The sequence below is a fragment of the Pseudorasbora parva genome, chromosome 9, assembly GCF_024679245.1.
Source record: "Pseudorasbora parva isolate DD20220531a chromosome 9, ASM2467924v1, whole genome shotgun sequence".
Classification (NCBI taxonomy): Eukaryota; Metazoa; Chordata; class Actinopteri; order Cypriniformes; family Gobionidae; genus Pseudorasbora; species Pseudorasbora parva.
Genome location: NC_090180.1, coordinates 46,385,527 through 46,412,548, shown reverse-complemented (window position 1 = coordinate 46,412,548; position 27,022 = coordinate 46,385,527). Strand labels below are relative to the sequence as shown.

At 38.1% G+C, this 27,022-nt stretch overlaps 1 protein-coding gene across 1 annotated transcript; it reads left to right on the top strand.

The window, feature by feature from the left end:
• The first annotated feature begins 14,215 nt into the window (after nucleotides 1-14,215).
• Nucleotides 14,216-26,649, top strand: rx2 (retinal homeobox gene 2). The gene is made up of 3 exons (XM_067453348.1): nucleotides 14,216-14,504; nucleotides 21,194-21,447; nucleotides 26,098-26,649. Exons 1-3 carry the CDS (start codon nucleotides 14,216-14,218, stop codon nucleotides 26,539-26,541), a joined length of 987 nt encoding a protein of 328 aa, XP_067309449.1. The 3' UTR covers nucleotides 26,542-26,649.
• Nucleotides 26,650-27,022: the final 373 nt, after the last annotated feature.

Here is a 27,022-nt window from a genome sequence, read left to right as displayed (position 1 = left end):
TTTGATGATATTCTGATTATATGACCAGCACCTGTGTATGTGCGCACTTTCCTCTCAATAACAATAAAGGGTAAATTGGCGTAAAATGCCCCCCTACTGTTTTCCCCCAAATAACTAGATAAAATCAAGATAGGCCTACGTTTTTGTTTTTGCTATGGACTACGTTGACCAGTGAAGTAGAAGGTTTCACTGCGATGCTTACACTGGTGACCTTCACGTTAAGTTATGAGCCATCATTTTTAACAGTAAGGAAAAGTTTTAAAGCTTGTTGTTTTGCAGAACATCACATTTGTATATGATATGAGAAGAGCAAGGCCTCTAGTTAGCGAGTACTTGTTATTTAAGGGAAATATGATTATATTTTCTTGTTTTAATTAAAAATAAATAAATACTGCTACCATGTTCTGAACATCACATTCTTTGTTTTTCCATCAAATGTAATCTAACTAGGTGGTTGAATAAAAATATTTGGACTTTATATTTAAAAATGACCTCAAATTAGCATCAGCTAGTAGTTAACCAGCCAGTTAGCATCTGCTAACAATATATTTTTTGAATACTGTTTTTTTAAAATTGGTTCTTTAATAAATATTCATATCTATCTACTGTTTTTTGCTTGTCTTTTTAATTTTAAGCTAAACATGCTTGTAGTCTGAACGCGGGTAACCCTGGCATTTTGATTTTCCTGGCAAAAACGTCCCTTACATTAAAATCATGCTGAATTCAACTTTTATAATACTCTTACTCGTGTTACCATACCTTTGGCTATAATAGCTTTTCCAAATACAGAAGTTTTGTTGCTGTTCACACAAAAATTTTATACATATAGGCCTATCCCCGTTAAAGTGTCTGCTAAATGCATACATCCACACTCTAAAAATGCTGGGTTAAAAACAGCTCAAGTTGGGTTGAAAATGGACTAACCCAGCAATTGGGTTGTTTTAACCAACCGGTTGAGTTATTTAACCCAATAACTGGGTTGTCTTAAGCAAACATTTAACCCAACCACTGGGTTAAAACAACCCAATTGCAGGATTAAAACAACTTAACCGCCGGGTTAAAACAACCCAATTGCTGGGTTAGTCCATTTTCAACCCAACTTGAGCTGTTTTTAACCCAGCATTTTTAGAGTGTGGATGTATGCATTTAGCAGACACTTTAACGGGGATAGGCCTATATGTACACGAATAGAGTGTACAGCATACAATAAAACATAATAATACTGTAGCCTACTGTATTTAAAATCTGACCCGACTGTCACTTTCATTCATGAAGGAACAGATGTAATCTCCAAGAGCAGCGGGTGTATGGAAGGATGGAGTAGCCGGAGTTAATTAGCACATAAAGACTAAGCGGTAGATTAATCCTCCTGTAACACCAGAGCATGTCAGTGTCTCATTGGGCTTAGACGTCATCAACAACCTAAAATTACACACGCAAAATCTATTTGGCAGGCATTGCTACTTGACAGGAAATACCCACACACACACACACACAAAATAAATAAATAATCAAAAGCACGTGTGTAATTTAAATGCATGGAAGGTTGAAGGCATGAGTTGGCTCTTGGTTTAATTTGATTTTCAGCCATAACAGGATTAGTTACCTGTGCTTTCATTCGTGTCCTTGGTGTCAACAAAAGCAAACAAACTTGTCACGCTGAAGCAGATCTACAGGTGTTGTGTAAAACGGACATCCGCTGTGTTTGGAAAGAAGCACTTACTGTATACTGGGCACTATTGTTTTATTTTAAGTATGTGAAAGAAACATATTATGTAACATTATTGTTTTCCTGTACAAATATCTAAACATCCATGAGAAGCAAAATGACAAGATATTAGGTCTTGTTTTCTGAAAAATCGATCAAAATGAAGCGAGTTTATGCTTAAAAAAGAACAAATATCTAGTATTTATGTATGACACTGAAAATGAAGGACAAGCTGAGCACATTGCATTATGGGATACAGTATCCTACACACTGTGCTCTGGATGCACATCTTGAAAGAAATACACTGTCCAAGAAGTTTATGCCACGCTTTAGATCAGGGTCCAATTCTCACTATTAAAGGAACAATGTGCCATTTCGCCGCTAGAGGTCACTTATTAAAAACAAAGGTGTAGCTTGATGACGCTGTGAATGATCGACATTCATGGGAGTCAGAAATCATATTCATGGATGAGCTAATGTATTCAATTTGAGTGAGGCCGCTTGAGCAAGGCAAGGCAAGGCAAGGCAAGGCAAGTTTATTTATATAGCACATTTCATACACAATGGCAATTCAAAGTGCTTTACATAGAAAGGAATTAAAATAGGGCTAAAATGCTAATGCTAATGAACTTCCACTCTTTTCCTTGCGTATGTGGAGTAACGCAGCGCTGTTTTACTTAACATTGAGGGTGTTGTGGTATTAGAGCATCATATTAATAAAAACGGGATGACTTGTGTTGCTAAATGACATGCAATTCATTTTGAAATAAATTGTATGATGGAGAAAGCTTTTTTTGATTATGCTGTTAGCCATTTGACATAATAGTGTTGTCTCGTGTTGTCTCTGATGCATAGTTAAAACATGGTACTCGATAGTACTCGTAGTTAAAACATGGTACTCGATAGTACTCGTAGTTAAAACATGGTACTCGATAGTACTCGTAGTTAAAACATGGTACTCGATAGTACTCGTAGTTAAAACATGGTACTCGATAGTACTCGCAGTTAAAACATGGTACTCGATAGTACTCATAGTAAAAACATGGTACTCGATAGTACTCGTAGTTAAAACATGGTACTCGATAGTACTCGTAGTAAAAACATGGTACTCGATAGTACTCATAGTAAAAACATGGTACGCGATAGTACTCGTAGTTAAAACATGGTACTCGATAGTACTCAAAGTAAAAACATGGTACTCGATAGTACTCATTGTAAAAACATGGTACTCGATAGTACTCGCTGTAAAAACATGGTACTCGATAGTACTCGTAGTAAAAACATGGTACTCGATAGTACTCATTGTAAAAACATGGTACTTGATAGTACTCATAGTAAAAACATGGTACTCGATAGTACTCGCTGTAAAAACATGGTACTCGATAGTACTCGCTGTAAAAACATGGTACTCGATAGTACTCGTAGTAAAAACATGGTACTCGTTAGTACTCATTGTAAAAACATGGTACTCGATAGTACTCGCAGTAAAAACATGGTACTCGATAGTACTCATAGTAAAAACATGGTACTCGTAGTAAAAACATGGTACTCGATAGTACTCGCAGTAAAAACATGGTACTCGATAGTAATCGCAGTAAAAACATGGTACTCGAGAGTACTCGTAGTAAAAACATGGTACTCGAGAGTACTCGTAGTAAAAACATGGTACTCGAGAGTACTCGTAGTAAAAACATGGTACTCGAGAGTACTCGTAGTAAAAACATGGTACTCGATAGTACTCGTAGTAAAAACATGGTACTCGATAGTACTCGTAGTAAAAACATGGTACTCGATAGTACTCGTAGTAAAAACATGGTACTCCATAGTACTCGTAGTAAAAACATGGTACTCGATAGTACTCGTAGTAAAAACATGGTACTCGAGAGTACTCGTAGTAAAAACATGGTACTCGATAGTACTCGTAGTAAAAACATGGTACTCGATAGTACTCGTAGTAAAAACATGGTACTCGATAGTACTCGCTGTAAAAACATGGTACTCGAGAGTACTCATAGTAAAAACATGGTACTCGGTAGTACTCGCAGTAAAAACATGGTACTCGATAGTACTCATAGTATTGGTACTCGATAGTACTCGCAGTAAAACATGGTACTCCATAGTACTCGCTGTAAAAACATGGTACTCGAGAGTACTCGTAGTAAAAACATGGTACTCTATAGTACTCCCTGTAAAAACATGGTACTCGATAGTACTCGCAGTAAAACATGGTACTCGATAGTACTCGTAGTAAAAACATGGTACTCGAGAGTACTCGTAGTAAAAACATGGTACTCGAGAATACTCGTAGTAAAAACAGGGTACTCGATAGTACTCGCAGTAAAAACATGGTACTCGATAGTACTCGCAGTAAAACATGGTACTCGATAGTACTCGCAGTAAAACATGGTACTCGATAGTACTCGCAGTAAAAACATGGTACTCGATAGTACTCGCAGTAAAACATGGTACTCGATAGTACTCATAGTAATGGTACTCGATAGTACTCGTTGTAAAACATGGTACTCGATAGTACTCATAGTAATGGTACTCGATAGTACTCGCAGTAAAACATGGTACTCGATAGTACTCGCTGTAAAAACATGGTACTCGATAGTACTCGTAGTAAAACATGGTACTCGATAGTACTCATAGTAATGGTACTCGATAGTACTCGCAGTAAAACATGGTACTCGATAGTACTCGCTGTAAAAACATGGTACTCGATAGTACTCGCAGTAAAACATGGTACTCGATAGTACTCGTAGTAAAAACATGGTACTCGAGAGAACTCGTAGTAAAAACATGGTACTCGATAGTACTCATAGTAAAAACATGGTACTCGGTAGTACTCGTAGTAAAAACATGCACATAATATCTTAATCTAAATATCTTACATATTGTGCCTTTAACTATTAACTATGAATTTTGCCTCAATAAACTCCTAATTACGGCTTGTTAATAGTTAGTAAGGTAGTTATATTTAGGTATTGGGTAATAAGGGATGTAGAATATGATCATGCACAATAAAGCATTATTATGTGCTTTATAAGTACTAATAAACAGACAATATAATATGCATGCAATATTTGCATTAATAGTGAGAGTTGGATGTCTGTCTGTCTGTCTGTCTGTCTGTCTGTCTGTCTGTCTGTCTGTCTGTCTGTCTGTCTGTCTGTCTGTCTATCTGTCTGTCTGTCTATCTATCTATCTATCTATCTAACTATCCTTCCTGTCCTAGCATGTTAAGCTGACACAGCTCCTTCAAGCGTTATCTGTAGCTTTGTCACTAATAGGATCTGCGAGGCTTAAATTGTCTTCTGATAAAACTAAGGAGCTTGATAGCAACACTGCACCTCTTAGCTAATTTGCTCTCAATTAGGATAATGAGGAAACAAGCAAAGAAGGGCAGCCTTAATATTTTAACGTGATAAAATTATTAGCCTCCTCGCTCGGTTAGCTAAGCCAACTATCGACGCGTTTGCCACAGTGATTTTTGATGTTAACGTTGACATAATTAAATATTAAATATAAGAGAACAGGACGCTCTATTCATAATATACTTCGAGTTAGAAAATAAAAAAGATATTGGTTGAAGTATAATGGATACACACATAGAGCTTCAATCTAAGAGTCATAAAAATAGACAGCTCTTTTTGTCTTGATTGCAGTAAAAATCTCTACAAAGACTTGAGTTTATGCTTAAAACAAGAACAAATAGAACTGCCAATGGGGTCAGAAATATAATCTTAATTCAAATGGAAAACAAGATTATTTTTCTGACCCCATTGGCAGATTTTAAGCACTTCATTTTGATCGATCTTCCAGAAAACAATACTTTTTTTGCTTCTCAAGTAAATGCATCTTGATTTAAGAATGATTAAAATTTTGCATTGGAAAACGAGGCAAAATACTGAGCAAGTAAGCTGTGACTTAATAAATACTTCAGTAAAATACTTCAGTTTTATTGCTAGTTTCAGCCTGGCACAGTAATCATTTTCACGTCACGTTGTTTGAATACTAGGGGTGAGATGAGGCATGAGATTGGGTTCATGAGAACGAGACGAGACGAGATTTCTGCACAGTATTTTCAAGAAATTCATGACCGGAAAATAGTCTGCAGGAGCATTCTGAAATGTTTGAACTAATCATCTTGAATGTCATTTCAGTTTTACTTGAGTATGAATTATCAAATGCATTGAAAGACAAACTCAAGCAGTGTAAAAGGCTTTGCCACAAACACAACCGACTGGCTTCTCTCCTGTGTGATTTCACATGAGTCTCTTCAGACCTTACTGTACATGAATTATGAGCTTCCAGAACTTCTGATTGAGGCTGTGTGTGTCCTCCTAATTCAACTCCTTTCCACAAATAGAAATAAAAACATTACAAAAAACTAAATTACTCGATAACAGTTTTTTTCTTAGTCTTATTAAATGCAAAAAATAAGTACAACCATAATCAAAGTACTCTCGCAATATTCAGTGCAAACAGGGACCAGAGTTAAGAGCAGTGTTGGGCAAGTTACTGAAAAATAGTAATTAGTTACAGTTACTCGTTACTTTTTTAAAAGTAATTGAATTACTTTACCAATTACTGTATATCAAAATTAATTAGTTTGTTCATGCAACCAAAAAAATATCATACACATATAATAAATATTACAATGAGAATGCATGAATTGATATCATAACAGTTTATACCTCGAATGCAATGTTAGTCGCTCTGGATAAAAGCACCTGCCAAATGCAAAAACAATGCAATAATGAGTGAATGAACGAATTTATCATCTTCAGAAATGCTCCGACTTCCTGTTGTGCTTGCGTAGCTTGGCATTAGGGGCCTTTCACTGATGCCCAGATGGCCCAAAAGCCTCTTTTATCAGAAAAATCCCACTTCAAGAGACCCATTGGGGTTTGCTAGAAAATCCTTATCAGTGTAAAGTCTGTAATTGACTCGTCTGGAAAATGATCTGGCTCTACGAATCACATTTGTTCTGACGCCTCACAGACACAATCAGATGAAGTCAGACTCGAGCACTGGGACGGAAGTAAACCATTCTTGTCTTTTGCCTCCAGTTTTTTAAGCTGAGGTCAAACTGACAACAGGCTCAGGGTCAGTAGGTGGACGCTGTCAGTGTGCATTATCTCTGATCGTCCTGCACGCCATCACAAAACCTGTGCAACCACATGCACAAATCACGCTCAATTAAGCCATCGAAATATGAGGAAAATATTTAGTTTAGTTTAATTTATTTGCCCAAACGTAAAATGTGTACAATAAGACCAAAGTAAAAGCAGAAAACTCTAAAGGGCTTATTTAAAGCCTCTCTTTAAACAACAAGGAAACAAAGAAAGAGCTAAACTACAAATTTATAAATATATATGACCGAATCAAAGGATTTACAACATATATTGAACCCCCCCAAAAATGATATACACCAAAAGAAAACCCTGTAGGGCTCATAAATACATTAACAACAACAACAACGGAAAATATATAAGACACAATTACAAAGCAGCAAGGAAATGATCCTTTAAAAACAACCCAAGTTGGGTTGAAAATGCACCAACCCAACAATTGGGTTGTTTTAACCCAATGGTTGAGTTGTTCTTACCCAGCAATTGGGTTGTCTTAAGCAACATTTAACCCAACCACTGGGTTAAAACAAATCAACCATTGGGTTAAAACAACCCAATTGTTGGGTTGGTGCATTTTCAACCCAACTTGGGTTGTTTTTAACCCAGCATTTTTTAGAGTGTACCTCAAAAATCTCTTTTTGGGGAATTTCTTTTTAAACTTCAATTTCTTGTCTACAAAAGAACGTATGAATATTTAAGGCATTATTGCCCAATAGTGATTAAATGGTTGTAATTTAAGAATGCTTTGGAATATGGATTATTGCGTGAAAACACTTCAAAAATGAAACTATGAAAAAGTTATGGAAGTTTGAATTTACTGTAAATCAAATGACCAAATATTTCTTATATAAAATAATTTCACTCTAAAATAACTATACAATCAGAGCCATATATCTAACCAAGTTGGGTTCCAAATTTGAAGTTTATATCACAAAAATTTAAGTTCCCACGAGATTTTGTTTAGGTGTAATACCAAAAATATCCACCGGATGACACATTCCATTGTATTTTGATTTGTTGCGTCCTCCTGTAACAAATTAATACATTTCTTCTATCACCAAATATTGAACCTTGAGCCTCCGACCTTTCTGACGATGTGCGTTTTGTCAAAATTAGAAAAGGTTTTGATTATAAAGTCATTAAAATAAAATTCTGTAATATGAAACCTGACACCGCCCATTAGGGGAGGAGCCTGCAAAAAAGAATTTAGAGTACCGTTTCCATGGTAACATAACGTCCAATTATTAAAACGATTTTCACAGGATGAATTATGAGTTTGTGAGCTTTCGAATGATACCTAATTTATGATAATTACTAAAATATTCTGATATTAAAAAGGCGATAAACATGCGGTGACATTTAAGGGGTTAATGCATTGAATATTAAATAAGAAAGACTAATTCATTTGTTACAGTATTTATTAATCTTTGTTAATGTTGGTTAATAAAAATACATCTGTTCACTGTTAATTCATATCAGCTCAAGTCCATTAAATTATATTAACAGATACACCTTTGGATTTAATTACTAGTAAATATGTAAATAAATTAAAAATATTTTACATTATTAGTTCTTGTTAACAAATGTAGCCTGTAAAGTGTTACAAATGAATCATATGGAATGACAACATAAAAACAAGAGACGACTTACTGTTATCATATGGTCATATAAACATTCAGAGTCAATATAAAATATAATATAGTCAAATGTATTTTGGACCATGAAGAGGACCAGCCTGCTGAAAATATCCAAAAACATGAATTCATAATGAAAGGAAGGTATTAATAATTCAAGGGAAAATAGACATATTATCCCTTCCCTCATTCCAGAGATCCTAATTGGCCATCCAAGGCTTCTTAAACTTATCTTTAGATTTCATTAAGGCCGGAGGAAATCTCTGGAAGATTCTGTATTAGTCTCATTAAGACGAGGGTTGATCTGTGTGCCAGTCAGTCTCACGAGTTTTAACCTGACCAACTGGCTTAAAACAAACCATTGCAGCCGAGACTCTCATTCTGAACGAACACAAGCCTCCGCTAACATGGGAACGCCACGTTTAAAACAATTAATAAAGAGTCTGAGCGGTTTGTTTGCCCATTTAAGGTCAAGCGTGGCATAGTTTGATGAGGTCAGGTCCGAGTCTAATGAGCTGCATGGGGTCAATTGACAGTAATCAAGACCAGGTAAAGCCAATCTGTGACACACTCAATTTATCATCAGATAAGCTCCAACTTATGAAGTCAAGATCATCAGTTTTCATACTGAGGACTTCATAAATTAATAAGAGTCAATAGAAAGTTGAAATGCTCAGTGAAGTGCATGTAATGTCCAGTAAGTGTGGCCGATATTAAAACCACATGTGTGTGTGGCAGGGTGAGTTATCCTGCTGGAAGAGCCACAGCCACCAGAACACCGTTTCCATCAAAGGCTGAACATGGTCTCAGCAATGCTTAGGTAGGTAGAGCGTGTCAAAGTAACATCCACATGGATGGAGGACCCAAGGTTTCCCAGCAGAACATTGCCCAGAGCATCACACTGCCTCCGCCGGCTCGCCTTCTTCCCATAGTCGACCTGGGGCCATGTGTTCCCCAGGTAAGCGGTGCACACACACAACCGTCCACATGATGTAAAAAAAACAGGACTCGTCGAACCAGGTCACCTTCTTCCATTGCTCCAAGGTCCACTTCTGATGCTCACGTGCCACTGTTGGTGCTTTCAACAGGGTCATCATAGGCACTCTGATTGGATACACAGTGTGTTATGACCATAGACTGTAGAAAAAAATATGGACATAGTGTCCGTGACGTCACCCATTGACGGGATGCCCATATTTATATTATTTGTGCCACATTTAGATGATAAAATAAATAAAAGCCATAAATATTTATAGATATAGAATAAGACGTTTGTATATATATATATATATATAAATCATGATTAATCGATTTGTCAGCACTAAATGTGTGTGAATATATTTACAAGTTTGTGTTTATGTAATATATGTGTGTGTACTGTGTATAATTATAATGTATATAAATACATACTTATTCATACATACAGGTTCTTCTCAAAAAATTATCATTTTGTGATAGTTCATTATTTTCCATCATGTAATGATAAAAATTTAACTTTCATATAATTTAGATTCATTGCACACCAACTGAAATATTTCAGGTCTTTTATTGTTTTAATACTGATGATTTTGGCATACAGCTCATGAAAACCCCAAATTCCTGTCTCAAAAAATTAGCATATCATGAAAAGGTTCTCTAAACGAGCTATTAACCTAATCATCTGAATCAACTAATTAACTCTAAACACCTGCAAAAGATTCCTGAGGCTTTTAAAAACTCCCAGCCTGGTTCATTACTCAAAACCGCAATCATGGGTAAGACTGCCGACCTGACTGCTGTCCAGAAGGCCATCATTGACACCCTCAAGCGAGAGGGGAAGACACAGAAAGACATTTCTGAACGAATAGGCTGTTCCCAGAGTGCTGTATCAAGGCACCTCCGTGGGAAGTCTGTGGGAAGGAAAAGTGTGGCAAAAAACACTGCACAGCGAGAAGAGGTGAGCGGACCCTGAGGAAGATTGTGGAGAAGGACCGATTCCAGACCTTGGGGGACCTGCGGAAGCAGAGGACTGAGTCTGGAGGAGAAACATCCAGAGCCGTCGTGCACAGGTGTGTGCAGGAAATGGGCAACAGGTGCCGCAATACCCAGGTCAAGCCACTTTTGGGCTACAGAGAAGCAGCACTGGACTGTTGCTCAGCGGTCCAAAGTACTTTTTTCGGATGAAAGCAAATTTTGCATGTCTTTCGGAAATCAAGGTGCCAGAGTCTGGAGGAAGACTGGGGAGAAGGAAATGCCAAATGCCTGAAGTCCAGTGTCGAGTACCCATAGTCAGTGATGGTCTGAGGTGCCATGTCAGCTGCTGGTGTTGGTCCACTGTGTTTTATCAAGGGCAGGGTCAATGCAGCTCGCTATCAGGAGATTTTGGAGCACTTCATGCTTCCATCTGCTGAAAAGCTTTATGGAGATGAGGATTTGGTTTTTCAGCACGACCTGACACCTGCTCACAGTGCCAAAACCACTGGTAAATGGGTTACTGACCATGGTATTACTGTGCTCAACTCTCCTGACCTGAACCCCATACAGGATCTGTGGGATATTTTGAAGAGAAAGTTGAGAGACTCAAGACCCAACACTCTGGATGAGCTTAAGGCCGCTATCGAAGCCTCCTGGTCCTCCAGAACACCTCAGCAGCGCCACAGGCTGATCGCCTCCACGCCACGCCGCACTGAAGCAGTCATTTCTGCAAAAGGATTCCCCACCGAGTATTGAGTGCAGAACTGAACATGATTATTTGAAGGTTGACTTTTTTTGTATTAAAAACACTTTTCTTTTATTGGTCGGATGAAATATGCTAATTTTTTGAGATAGGAATTTTGGGTTTTCATGAGCTGTGTGCCAAAATCATCAGTATTAAAACAATAAAAGAGCTGAAGTATTTCAGTTGGTGTGCAATGAATCTAAAATATATGAAAGTTTAATTTTTATCATTACATTATGGAAAATAATAACCTTTATCACAATATGCACATTTTTTGATAAGGACCTGTATATACTGTATATATACACACACACATATATATATATATACATATATACATATATATATATATTTAAACATAACATTTTCTTAAATATATACATAATAATGACAATACACACACATTTATTACGTAAACACTTATTTTGAATGTGATTAATCGATTTGACAGGACTAAGTGTGTGTGTGTGTGTGTGTGTGGGGGGGGGGGGGGTATGTATGTATACATGCACATAGCAATAATAAAACTAGAATGACTTGCATTGTTTTTTAAAAAAAAGACCTGTTTGGGTTGACAGCAAAATGTTTATGTTGATCATTTTTGTGCAGCACTGAAGGCATTTGGTTGCACAAGAAAAACACATCTTAATACATAGTGTGTTGTCTTTGTTAAGTTGGGGATTAAAGGACACTTTCAGTAGGTAGCCATTATCATTTAGACAAAAGAGTGTTGAAAGGACATTCTGTCGGTGGTTCATTAGCGCAGGCCTCCCTCTGTGGCCAAACCACAGCCAGCGTTTAGTGCAATTACCCCAGCAGAGAACAACCGTCAATCATCCTTAAAGGGGAAGGATTCCCATTATTAAACCTCTTAAGTCTTTTCCTCTTGCCACCGGCTCTCTGCACGTCAGGCCAGTTTTCATGGCTTTATCCTAAAGATCAAGACCTCCATATGCTCTGGGAATGGGATATATCTGAGTGCTTCGGAATTTTGGCTCACTTTTGGGACTTTTCGGAGTTATTTTACGTTTCACGGCACCATCCTATCAAGGTGCACTGTGGGTAAAAAGTTGTGGTCTATCATTTGCGGATATGCTTGGAAGCAACAACCTTGCGTGACTCTGATGAGCTGTAAAGTTGAAGGAAAAGGTGCGTTTTTCCGATTAAAATTTTCCTAGATTTAATTTACCTTTCAAATGTATCATTATTAGGTGAAAATAAGACTTTATTATTGACTTCTATGTGAATATTTAAAGAATATACCTTTTAAAATGCTCCATACAGTACTTTTGGTTGATTGCGCTGATTTACCTGTCTATATGCATAATAGAATCGAAGTAAAAATTAAATATTTCATATTAAATACAGCATTTACGCCCACAAACTTTTTTTTTAAATTCTACAAAATATCTAAAACTTTAATAAGGTGACGACAAGGCCTGTATGATTCTGATTAATCAAGATGTTAATTGAAAAAAGTGTGTGAAGTTTAGTCTTCTATTTGAAACTACTTTTATTTTGTAAAATCGGAATTTAAATGTGATTCAAAATATTTATAAGACAAAAAAAGTAACATTACTTCACAGAAACTAAACAAAGATGACTGAATTGATATATATTTATCAAGCATGTATCATGTTAAAATGTATGTATACATATGTATCAAAGAGAATGGGAAAGTGTGTCTGAACTTTTGACTGGTAGTATACATATACACACACACACACACACACACACACACACACACACACACACACACACACACACACACACACACACACACACACACACACACACACACATATACATATATATATATATACATATATATATATATATATATATATATATATATATATATATATATATATATATATATATATATATATATATATTGTTCGTTGCTGTATAGGTATCATATATTTTTATATTTACTACAAATTATTAAAAACAATACTGCCTAAAGTTATCAAAGAAGTATTATATATAAATATGATTGCATGTTTTAATAAGAACATCAATCTTTTAACATTATTTATTGCAGCTGTATTTTTTGCAGTTTAAATTATTTAATTTGATTGGTAACAGCCTATAGTGTCTTTACTATTATAACTGATTTTATTAATCAAATGTAAGAATTTAACATGAAAGATGATGCATACATTTAGATACAAGATTTTAAAAAATGGCCTTTATAAAATTAAATAACGCCCTCACAAAAATGCAGATTTAAGTCAGCCTATGTTAAAGCTGACAGAACACTGATGAGAATATTACTACAGAATCAATAGATGTATACCACCAATTTAATTTAATTTGATTAAATTAATGTTTAAGTTGATATTTACAAGAAATATTGTAACTGTTACTAAATTTTAACTGCTGTAAAAAGCACCTTATTTGTTTAAAGTGGTTGCAAACCATATGTTATAACACTTTTGTTCATTTAGCAGCACTTTTGTATTTATTATTGAATTTTGCACATACTGAGATTAATTGCGATTAATCACAGAAAATCGTGCGATTAATCACGATTAAACATTTTAATCCTTGCCCAGCACTAATATATATGCAATACACTGTACAACATATTAAACATAATTTTTAAAGTGGTATACCTCAAATTCTCCTTTCATTTGGAGTTTTTACTTTCGACTTTCGACGGCAGATTTTGCTGTCTTGGTGAATCTGAGAACATATGAGACACGTTTGAAAGTTTCAGAAACTTTAGAAGAGAATTTGTTAGAGAAACATCTATGAAACAGACTAAAAGAAAAGACTAAGATATTAAAGAGATCTTTTTTGTATATATATTTTTATGCTTCTATTTGTAATTACAGATATCTTTTAAAACATTGGTTTAACACCTGATTTTGTTGAGCGATGCACTAAAGGTTAACCTATTTCGTCATCTTTAATGTCTTGCTGTTCTTGAACAGATCTTTAAAAGAATCTCTACCACAAATTGGAACCGGATTGTCTTTTGGACATAATTTGGACAGTTTCCCCGAGGAGACTTACTGTGAGGGCAGATTGGATGCATTTGTCACTGGATACGATGAACATGGTGGATGATGGCTGCCTCTCGACGGACAACTATCACGACCTGGGTAAAGGCGGCTCAGGCATGGGAGGTCGCGTTCACAGCATCGATGTGATTTTGGGCTTCAGTAAGGACCAGGATCCTCTACTCAACCCGATCGGGCCTGTTGACACACATAAAGTGGACGGAGTGGACCTGGATGAACAGGAGAAACACATGACCTCTGACCCCTACAGTCACCTGCAGAGTCTTCCGGACAGCTCACAGCAGTCGGCGTATCACGGTGAGAATCTATTGGTTCGCTAAATGACAGAATCAAAAACAAAAAGTAAATATCACACACTGTAAAAAAAAAATCAGGTCTCCAATTGAAAATTTTCTAGTGCCTGATCACATCAAAAAAAATTTGTTGGCCGAATTGAATTTCTGTGAATTAAATTGCATCAATTTACAGAATTTCAATTCAGCCAACTGAAACATTTAGATGTGATCAGGCACAAAAAAATTATTTTCAATTAGAGACAATTTGTTTAGTTTTTTTACAGTGCGCTCTCTGATGAAAAGGTTCTATAAGGAGCCTTAAAGGTGCAGATTGCAACCGCCCACCGCTCACCCCTCCCTTCGAAGCACATAGAGAAGCTACGGTGGCCGACACAGGACAAAACAATCTCGTTGGAGACAGCAGAGTAGCTACACGGTAAAATGTATGAATCAGCGTATCGTTGATCGATTCACTGATTCATAACCGTTTGAATCTTTATTTGAGGATTGAACAGAAACAAGCAAGAGAAGCCAATGCAGAATAAAGTCGTAGTTTTTGTGATTTTTGGACCCAAATGTATTGTCGACGCTTCAAGAGACTCTAATTAACCCACTGATGTCTCATATGGACTACTGTGATGATGTTTTTATTCCCTTTCTGGTCATGGACAGTATAGCGTGCATACACTTGCATACGCTCTCGGACTAAATATAAAATATCTTAATCTGTGTGTGAAGATGAACGGAGATCTTATGGGTGTGGAACGACATTAGGGTGAGGAGTTAATGACAGACATTTCATTTTTGGGTGAACTAACGCTTTAAGGATACACAGCATCACAACACAATCATCATTTCTGAGAGAAATAGTAAGGGTGAATGCATATAAGAACAAGTTCTCTGTTTAGGATTAGAACGAATTCAACCCAAGCGCTCTTTGCTGACGTGAATGCTTACGCTACTTTTGATAGCGTGTGTCAAAAGCATGTGTCATCACAGTGTGTGGCGCTGTAATTCTGCCACAGAAATACACTAAAAACGGAGAAGAAGAGTTGTGGCTAGCAGGGGTATAGCAGTGGTCGGAGGTGAGCCAAAATCTCACAATTAAATAACAATAAATACATTTGCTACTTAACAGATGTGTTTTATTAACGCCTACACCTACCCCAACCCTAAACATACCCGTACAATAATGCAGATACGGTATTTAAATGACGCAATATTGATGTGCGCATGCCCAGTGCCCGTAGTTGTATCCCTTAAACTCTTCACCATGCTGGACGTAGTGTGATGACATCACCGTTTCAGAAAATATACGGATTCGCTGTACACACGAAGACGGAAGATGACCGTTTTCAGATCTATCCGCTTTGGGACCCGGTTTAGAAAAATATCGGATTCATGCTTCTAAAATGCCGGATCCGTGTGGACGAAACGCTGATACGGTACAAAATTTATACGTATACAGCGAAACGCGTCTCCGTGTGGACGGGGCCTAAGTCCAGACAGAATTTACCGACCTCAAATATTGTGGGCGGGGCTAAGTTCGGCATCCAGGCTAGTACCGCGTTCCAGGCAACCCTGTAACCTCTGTTTTTACAACCTTCTACCAATGAAATTACACTGGAACGGCTGTCAAACCCGGGACTTCCCACCCGTGACATCATTAGATTGACGTACTCCCAGTTACGAGTTCTGACGTCATAGCCTGCGAAACAAATAATGGCAGCCCTACGGATGCAGTGTAAACGGAAGTCATACACAGTATTTTACAAATAATGTAAAATAAAAGATATAACAGCTTCTCTTGCCTTATGCGCCTTTTTTTCCCCTCTGTTTCCCTCAAATAAATCAGGAGTACACACCTTTAGCGATTGAAATGATTTTAAATGAGCCCCGGTACGGTCCGCCATATACATTGCTCACATCTAGCTACCACAATTCCTTGCACTCAGGCAGTTTGGCGTGACTTTACCTGGAACGCTACAAAGACGTGAGTTGTGGTTTGAAGTCGTGACATACAGGCTCAAAAACCTGCCTGGAAAGCAGCATAAGCTCAATGTTCATGAAAGAAAACTATAAATATTGAATTGGGGTTTATATGAAAGTATTTCTGAAGGGAACTGACTATCTTCGGAAAAGTTTTGATGGCATTTCCAAGCCCAAAGTATAAAGTAGCAGCCTATTAATAAGCGCAGATATTATTATTAATAGAACACAATATATCACTGGTCTTCCATAAGCGCAGCCTAATGGCAGAGAATGAATTCACATTTTTATTCAGTCTTGTCTTCTATTTGTGTTTTGTGCAGGACAGGTGTGTCCAGTATTTCACAAAGTCAAACTGATTTTGCTGTAAATCTTGAAATTATACAATTATCTTTTCAATAATAAAAAATGTGTGTGTATCATCTTGGTTTAGATTGTGATGGCTACACATATTTTTTTGTTTAAGGCCAGTTTTTTTAATCGGAAAAATGTCTGAAAAAAAAAGAAAAGAAAAAAAGATTTATTACAAAAACATTTGAAATAAAAGTATTTTAGCTGTTAAAAAAAATTCAGTTTTCAAAAAGCAGTGTTTTTCTGGTTTTGCTAAATATTATTTTTTATTATTTAAAATGAGTTTGACACACCTGGATTAGGGCTACTGTACAAACATGGCAGTGCAAAATGGCAATTTGTATATTTCAAAGCACATCATTCCAGTTTATTAACATAAACTATTAACTTTACTGCTATACATTTTTTGTGTGAATTTGTGTATAAAGAAGACATTTTCTAAAGAAAATAAGTGTTTGTCCCATGCAGAACTCACTGACACAACACTACTGTGCACACATGATTTGAGGAATCTCTTATTCTCAGCAAGTAAAGTGCACACAAAAATGTAGTTAGAGTTTTGTTCAGATTTATAATCCTGAAAACAAGCATTAGTGATGCATGATTTAGAAAACACTAAGAGGAATATTTTCTGACCCCTTGGATTATTGTCAAACATGTTGATAAACATTGGTTATAAATTAATATTTTGCTTTGCATTGATAAATAATAGCAATCACTGTAAATAGTAGTTGGTAGTGTTGCCATCTGTGGTCGCTTGCATAAACTGCGACTAGTTTTACAAGTTAAATCTAATCTTTTTTTTTCTTCAAGACTGGTCATATTTTTTAAATGTCAGTTACATAAAAAAGGTCTTACATTAAATGCAGTACACAGACAAATTGGTCTGAGTTGAATCAGAAAAGTAAGATTTTATGCAACTGGCCTTTGCAACCTGATTTATTAAATAATACCCATTCATTATTCCTCATCACTCTGTCCTGGTTTATTTATTTATAACACAGTACACGTTCATCGCATTGCAGAGGTGCTAAGCCTGAGTAATAGTAATCACTGTAACTTGAGATTATTACATAAATCATTTAATGGCACAATTATGTCTAGAGCCGTTTTGTGAAACAACTTAAACTTTGTGCACCTATATGGCTGGTTTAATTCCTCACCAAGAAGATAGACGCATACTATCTTCAAGTCTATATTGTCTTTTTAATCCGGTATTGTGTACATTTTAAAGGCTTAATAACAACTATTGAAACAAAGTTACAAAACAACTCTAAGCCAATAGCGCCACTGCAACAGGTGTATGTAATTTGTGCATGAACGTTTGACACTTGTGCTGCCACAGGCGATCATTGATCTGATTCTAATCCTGCCGAACTTAATTAGATTCAACCTGGATCTGCCCTACCTCAACATGTGGCTTGGTTTGCTCTTAGCCGTTTCTGCAAAATAAAAATATCTGCTGTTGTCAGGCCAGTTGGCCGCTCTCGGTCAAAACGCTGGGGTATTGAGTGAACCTCTTAACGGTTGGATTAGCAGTCTTGGCCACATGAGGTCTACAGGTTTAACCGGTGACATCTGCGGGCATGGATTACTGGGAAGACTTACTTACCATGACAGAAGTGATGGAACACCCAAATCTGTTATTTTCAAGGCATTCATAAAATCGAAAGGCTAGCAATCTGACTCCATCACTGGGCCATTTTTTAAAGAACATAAAAGTGCCTTTGTTCTTGCATTATTAATGGTACTTGTTATGGCCCCACATGTTCCTCATCCATACCGTTTGTGCTACAGACATGAATGCTTTATTTTGTTAAGGAGAGGTGTGCTGTGACTTAATACATGATCAGACACATAATTTTCACCTGTTGGAAGATAAAACATTTGAAAAAATATCCCCCAGACTTACACTGAAGAAGGGACCTGAGCCATATCAGAGACTAGAACAGTCTAGCAACTTCTTAGCAACCCCCTAGAACACTCAAGCAACTACTTAGCAACACCCTAGCAACCACCTAGAACACCTTCGCAGCCACCAACCAAGACCAAAGAAACCAACCAAAACATACTAGAAAATTTTTAGCAATGCCCTATAGCAAACCCCTTTAACACCCATGCAATTACTGTACCTAGCAGCACCTTAGCCACCACCTAAAACAATCTAGCAACTTCTTAGCAGCACCCTAGCAACCACCTAGAACAATCTAGCACAGGGGTGTCCAACCCTGGTCCTGGAGAGCTACCGTCCTGCAGATTTTAGCGCCAACCTGAATCAAACACACCTGAACCAGCTAATCATGGTATTCAGGGTGCTAGATAATTACAGACAGGTGTGTTGGAGCAGTGTTGGAACTGAAATCTGCAGGATGGTAGCTCTCCAGGAGCAGGGTTGGACACCCCTGCTCTAGCAACTACATAGCAACACCCTAGCAACCACCTAGAACACCTTTGCAGCCACCAAGGAAGACCAAAGAAACCAACCAAAACATACTAGCACATTTTTAGCAATGCCCTATAGCAAACCTCTTTAACACCCATGCAATCACTGTACCTAGCTGCACCTTAGCCACCACCTAAAACAATCTAGCAACTTCTTAACAACACCATAGCAACCACCTAGTCTAGCAACTTCTTAGCAACACACTACCAACCACCTAAAACACTCTAGCAACTTCTTAGCAACACCATAGCAACCACATAGAACACTCTAGCAATGGTTTAGCAGCACCCTAACAACCACTTAGAACACCTAAGTGGCAACCAAGCAACACCGTAGAAACCACCCAAAACATCCTAGCCTATTTTTATCAATGCCCTAACAACTCATGTTAGAAAACTGGTCTTGACTTCTTGTGGATATTACAAATGTCTGGGAGCGCTCTGGCGGTCTCTAGTGGTGCAAAAATATATTACAACTAAATTCAAAGCACGTCATAGACGCCACTTAACTGAGCAAAGCGTTTAACTCGGTGTAATGAAGTTCGTGGATGGAAGGAAGGAGGCGGGAACCGGCGAACGTTCAACAACATTTATTAATTCAAAATAAATAAACAAAACGAAAGTAAAACCGCGGGCAGCCCCTCACAGACGACTGCCCACTAACCCCAACACACGTAAAATAACACATAACATAAAATCCAGGCCTCGTCCTCTCTCGTCTTCCGCAGCTCTTGTTCCTCCTTTTATGCTCCTGTCACATGGCCGCGAGACGAGACCGGTGTGCCACGCAGCTGGCACTTGTCAACATTAATCACCGGCCCGCTCTCGCGGTCCCTCGTCACACCACACTCGGTTACGCAATTTTTAATGGTTAATCGGTTAACCATGGACACCCCTAGTAACCACCCTAGCAATGCTGCAGTAACCACCCAGAAAAGCCTAGCAACTTCTTAGCGACACCCAAACAACCATCCAGAGCACCCTAGCAACATCCAAGAAATTCTATACCAACTAACCAGAAAAACTAGCAATTACTTAAAGCTACACTACGTAATTTGTCCGTCCGCTAGAGGTCGCCTATTCAAAACAAAGGCGTAGTTTGATGATGCCAAATTTGAGTCTTGAATCTTGGGACATGTGGTCTTCACCTCTCAGCCGGAAGAATCGGGATATTACTCGGGCAGAAATCATATTTATGGATGCGGTTATTAGCGTTACTGTAAAGCAGAGCAGGAGCGAGTGCTGAGGAGCTGAGAAAGGCTGCTGGAGCGATTGATACACAAACACACGGCCCGCGAGAAAAGGGACTTTTATTATGACGGGACACAGTTGCCGGCACCATTTCCACTTCTCCGGTCATGAGTGTGAGGTAACGCAGCTCTGTTTATCATATTAGACACATCTAAGTGTGTTTAAAATGATGTTCTGACGTTACTCTGTGTGTTCGCTCAGCGGCTGCTGTGACTCTTGTTCACACTGCTAAGAGTAAAGCGTTTCTGCAGAATAAAACCAGAAACCGAGGATAACTCAGATATGACACCATTGACAGGCGACTCCCTCAGACGTCCCGGTTTATCAGTTAAAATAGCAATTTTATCACGATTTAAAAATAGTTGGAAACATTTGGGATATTGTACATAACATAACATAACACTGGCCTAATAGTTTTGGGATATTTTACTGCAAAAATACTACATAGTGTACCTTTAATACAACCTCTTAGAAATACTGTTGTAACCGCGAAGAAAACCCTAGCAATGCCTTAGCAACCACTCAGAATGACCTAGCAACAACCACATAAAAACATTAAAATCCATTAGCAAAAGATAATATTCATTCTTTAATAGACAATATTCATTCTTTAATAGACATGACAAAAGTACCTGAAAAATAAAGAGCTGTCCGTTTATCTGTTCCCGTGCTGTGTAGATACTGAGCTTTTCTCCTCGGAGAAGTGTGATGCAGATTTGGGAGATCCACGAAGCAATGTGGAGAGTGACAGCCGTTCCCCAGACGCTCTCGATGAGGATCAACCTAAAAAGAAGCACAGACGCAACAGAACTACATTCACGACCTATCAGCTGCACGAGCTCGAACGCGCCTTTGAGAAGTCCCACTACCCGGATGTGTACAGTCGAGAAGAGCTGGCTATGAAAGTCAACCTCCCAGAAGTTCGAGTTCAGGTAAGCTCTGGACAATACAAGCTGGGACATTTAATGGTATTAGATAGACTGTAGACGCGGAGTGATCAAGGTAATTGTAATTTCATTACAACTTTGACATTGGGGTTATTTGTAATGGACTTATTTGTAATGATAGGGCATTTCATAGATATGCACGATTCTGGATAAACTGAGAATTTTCCCATGATTCAAAAACATTGTAATTAATTGCAGCAGTCTATTTAAAAGTGTTAAATTAATTTGAATTAATTATTTAAAAAATACGCTTGGTTAATGAATGTGTAACAGTTCTTTGTTAGATAAAAAGGAGGCGGGAACCAGCGAACGTTCAACAAACTTTAATAAATAAATCTATTTTTATACGGTCTATGAAATAAACCAACAAACTGAAAGAAAAGGCAGCAGCCCCTCACCGACAACTGCCCACACACACATAAAAAAACAAACAAACAACAACCATAACGTAAAGACCAGGGGCCTGTACCATGAAGCTGGTTTAGCTGGCTAGCCAGATTTGTTTAAGCGTAGTTTCTGCCAATCCTGGGTTTTAGGTACCATTAAAGTGGTTTGGCTTTTAGCTGTGTTCATCACCATAGTAACTTACACTCCACAGCTAACCTGCTCCAGGGCAGGTTATGTTCTGGATAAGAGATCTCAAACTGAAACTGGACCAATCAGCTGTGAGTAAAGGGACACACCTGTGATGCAATAAAGTCACTTCCCCTGTTTCTACTCCAAATTAAAGGTCACTACATAGCAAATGGTTTTTAAAGACTAAAGCGTCTGGCTTTTAACTACTATAAATTATTAACTAATAATTTTGAATTATTATACCCTTAATCAATTACACATTTATCATTTTAGTTAATCATTAATAGGCACTTTGTTAAAATTAATATAAATAGCCTACATAAAGTCATATAAATAAGCTTTAAAATCAATAAATAAAACGAAAAATAAAAAGAAGCTTACTGAGCTTAAATGTTCAATGTTCTCTAAATCAACTAAACTAACTTTATAATTTTTACTTGCATTGACGTATACTATTTTTTCTTTAAGTTGTCCTCTTTCATAGACAGCTTTTCTTCTTGCTGTGTATTTTTTTTTTTAATTCTTAATATTTTTCAATCATGTAATATTCTGCAAAAGAGAGAAATTAATCTCACTGCTTGTCTCGCGAGAAGTGAATCTCAGTTCCACAGCGTGTGATTGGCTGTTCATCACTGATGTCACAGCGTGTGATTGGCTGTTCATCACTGATGTCACAGCATGTGATTGGCTGTTCATCACTGATGTCACAGCGTGTGATTGGCTGTTTACTGCTGATGTCACAGCTAAACTCCTGAACTCAGAATCAAAGCCTGAGTTGACAGAGAACGCTGATGATCAGCATCATGGTACCAACAAAGCCTTAATATAATGGTTTGGTTTTGTCAACTCGAAACTAATCCTGTAAACCTGAGTTTGTTAAACTACCATCATGGTACAGGCCCCAGGGGTGTATTCCAGAAAGCAAGGTTAACTTACCGTCACATATACCTTTAACTCTCGGTTGATTAACCCAAACCCAGTGATGACGGTAACGTGTTACTTAGTAACTCAACTCGTTACTCTAATCTGACTACTTTTTTCCAGTAACGAGTACTCTAACGCGTTACTATTTCCAAACCAGTAATCAGATTAAAGTAATTTATCCAAGTCACTGTGTTACTATTTTAGTAAAAATTTTAAAATATATATTTTGCTTTCTTCTCGCGTCTCTGGGAGAGTATTTTTTCAGAAAATATTTTTTTAATTTCAATCTAAAATGTCAATAGATACATTGTTGACGTTACTGTTAAAAATGCACTTCCAATAAAGTGAGTGTTGGCAAAAACGGTTGTCATTTTTATGTTGATGCGGCAGGGGTGTTGTCGGAAACTGTGAATGTAACTAATAAAGTAACTTGTAACCTTACTTAGTTACTTTTAAAATCAAGTAATCTGTAAAGTAACTAAGTTACTTTTAAAAGGAGTAATCTGATGACTTTTTCAAAGTAACTGTGGCAACACTGCTCAAACCTTGCTTACCCGAGGTATGCTGGTTCCTAAATCGAGTCGGAAGACGGGAGTAAGTTCAGACAACTCGGAGTATGTTCCCGGTTAACACTCAAGACATTCTCAACAGAGCGACGAATCGATGATTCACCATGGAAACAGACGCCATTCTGCTAACTCTTCGGTGGTTATGCAATATTTTTTTGCATGTCTTCGTTTAATAAATGATTGTTTTAATTCTGTAGCACTTTGAGATTTGGTATAATATAAAGTGCATTACAAATAACATTTTATATTATTATTATTATTAAGTAAACTTTATTCACTGAGAATAAGGATTACATTTTTTGTTTGATGATATTTAATTGAATGCTGGGTCTACGTGTGGGATGACTATAAAATAAATATATTTGAATTGCATACCCTGAAAGTTACCTCTGTTTTTGGAACCGAAAGTTGAGGTTATCCGCTAACTTACTCTAAAACATACCCGGGTATGTCACATAACCTGTTTTCTGGAATTAATAAATGATGCTCAACTGAGACATTCACATTGTTGAAATTAAATAAGCACATTCCTAGCATTAGGATCCTTTGGAAGGAAATGTTATTTTAATCCGTTCATCTCTCCTCGTCATCTCACTAACACTCCAGTGGGCGGGGCCAAAGTTACAGTGATGAAGTAGGTGTATAGACCTTTTTCACAAAAAACGGAAATACGTCACTGTGTAGGCGTTCGTCAGCTTTGTGCTTATACTCGGCAAAATGTATACCGGCAGAGTGTTTTCTCCGAGCCTTTTTTGACGCAAATTCCTCCACCAAGACCAATAAACTGGACAAAGGCTACAAATTTCGCAGACACCAAAAATACCATTAGAGGATGCTGATGTATCACATTTTAAACCACTTAAAACATGTTTTGCAAAGACTAACAATAAATAGCGTCAATATGGCAAGAAAACTTGCAAATGATGTGTACATTTTATATTTATAACACAACTGTAATGTTTAGGCGTTATTTAAACCTTATGGGTGGGTGTGTCACATAATCGTGATCATATTAGCAGCTGCACCGTTGTCATCCGCCTGGGGAGGGGACCAGCTGACGTTTGTTCACCCTTTCAAAATACACACTCCCTTTTGAGTGGTAAGTTACTGTAAAATTGTTCCAAAGGAAAAGGCTTGGGACAACACAACTTTTAAGGCGACTGATGGTTGTTCCACCAGAGTAATCCTCCTTGGCAAAGTGTCTGCTACAGACTAGAGGATGGATACCCGACCCGAGCCCGACGGGTTCCGACGGTACCCGACGGGTCGGGCCGGGTTCGGACAGATATTTAGAAATGACTTTCGGGTTCGGGTCGGGCTCGGTCACGTCAGCGCGATAAGGCATTGAACCATTTAAATTTAAAATACATGTAAAATATTACCCTAACATCTGTCTTCCTGCATGCGAAAATTTGTTTATGTCGCCGTGACAACAACGCGCAACACGTGCGTGCATATTGCCCGCGGCATCCTCGTCATTCCAGTGAGCGCAACTTCAGCGCTGCTGGCAGCAGGACAGCCTTGAAGCCATCCACAGTTGATGCAATCCTTTTTCTGCATAAAACCTAGATTAGCCTAAACTTTGATGGATATGTAAATAGATCCCATGTTGCAGTTTAGGAACCATACAGTTTGAGAAAATTGGTAAGATGACTTTCATTTCAATAAGCATTTCAATTGTGTTACGTTAATGTTTTGTTCTGTTAGCTTGGGCCATTTTTAGCAGACCTTTGTTCATTTAATTTCAGTTGGCTATTTGATTGGACTCTGTGTAACGTTTGATGGCCCGTGCGCGCTGATGCGCTCGTCTGTAAACATTTCAGAATGCCTTCCTACAGTTGCTTAATAAAAGCGGGCTTTCCACACAAACAAACGTGCGTGTCATTAGTATATGAGGGGAAAAAATTGATTTTAACTGTCAGGCTCGGGTCGGGCTCGGACATAAATATTTGAATGCCTGTCGGGCTCGGGTCGGGTTCGGTTACTGCTCTGTCGGACGCAGGTCGGGCTTGGACAGAATAATGCGGCCCGATCCGCACTCTACTACAGACGTAAGTGCTGCCTTTTCTCACAGAGAAATTCGGCCCTTCTTCTCTTCTAACAGCATGAATCCACAAATTTCTTGTTGCTTGATCAGACGGAAATGAGTGAAAAGACTGGTATGGTTGTTTTTGGGTACAACACGAACAACCCGGGACACAACAAAAACTCCTGTTTTTTGACTCAGCCATTTTTGCATTTCCCGCTAGCTACTACTACGGTAAGAGGAAGTGTCTTTGCACGTCCATAACTAACTTCCGGTTAAAAATGCGGAAGTGTGAAAAAGGTCTATTAGACACAATCACAATGAGTCGTTCTCTGGGCTCGGTTACAATAAAAGCCATTTTTGGACTAACAAGGAAGTTTTAAGTTCTAAAAAGTTGATTTGACATGACATGTCCCCTTTAAAAAAAACTTCACCACTCTCACCTCATAGACTTCTGTAAACAGACGAGCCAAAATGAGTTTCTGTGCCAGAGTTTGATGCTTAAGTCTAAATAGTTCTTGACTTTGTCCTGTTGTATAGGTGTGGTTCCAGAACCGGCGTGCAAAATGGCGGCGACAAGAAAAAATGGACACGGGCAGTATGAAGCTCCATGACTCTCCCATGCTGTCCTTCAACCGACCGACTATGGCGCCAAACGTTGGGCCCATGACTAACTCTCTACCCCTGGACCCCTGGTTGTCCTCCCCGCTGTCCAGTGCCACTCCTATGCACAGCATCCCGGGCTTCATGGGACCAAGCCAAGGCCTCCAGCCAACCTATACAGGTCACCCTGGCTTTCTGAACTCTTCTCCCGGCATGGTACAGGGAATGCAACCAATGCCACCTCCTCCTTATCAGTGCTCTCCAGCATTTAATGATAAATACCCAATGGAGGACGTAGACCGCAGCTCTAGCATTGCAGCTTTGAGGATGAAGGCCAAGGAGCACATTCAGTCCATGGACAAAACCTGGCAACCCATGTAACAGGAAAATGGTGGATGTTACGGTATTTCATTGGGATCTCATTGGATGCATTTTTTTGTTTTAGAAATGACCAGCACCAGATCATTAGGATTAGGCTTCATCCAAATGCCATTGAAGCGACCTGGAAACATGAAGATCTGTTTTAAGCTTGTACTCATTTCATATCGTCTCTGATTTGTCAGGAAAATAAAATGAAACGTGATTTTAAAGACCTCAGCATTTAAGGATATCTTCATAGCATACCTGGAGTTACGCCGATGGACAAATCGGCTTGGCATGTTGGATTTGAAATCATTTTGGCAACGGACAATTTGCGATTGTAGAATCTACAGTAAGACGTTTCTTACTTCTTACCTGCAGATGTCGAGCTCTTTCGGATTTCGTGTTTCAGTCGGTGCCAAGCTTCTCTGCTCATCGTCAGGCCGGGTCGAGGACTCACAATAGAAAGTTTGGCACAAGGGCTAATTAAACAGGACAGCGC

Excerpts from the sequence above, each read along its gene's own strand:
- rx2 (XM_067453348.1), top strand. The coding sequence starts at position 14,216 with ATGCATTTGTCACTGGATACGATGAACATGGTGGATGATGGCTGCCTC. Across the intron at positions 14,505-21,193 it reads ACAGCAGTCGGCGTATCACG|ATACTGAGCTTTTCTCCTCG; the intron begins GTGAGAATCTAT and ends CGTGCTGTGTAG. Across the intron at positions 21,448-26,097 it reads TCCCAGAAGTTCGAGTTCAG|GTGTGGTTCCAGAACCGGCG; the intron begins GTAAGCTCTGGA and ends CCTGTTGTATAG.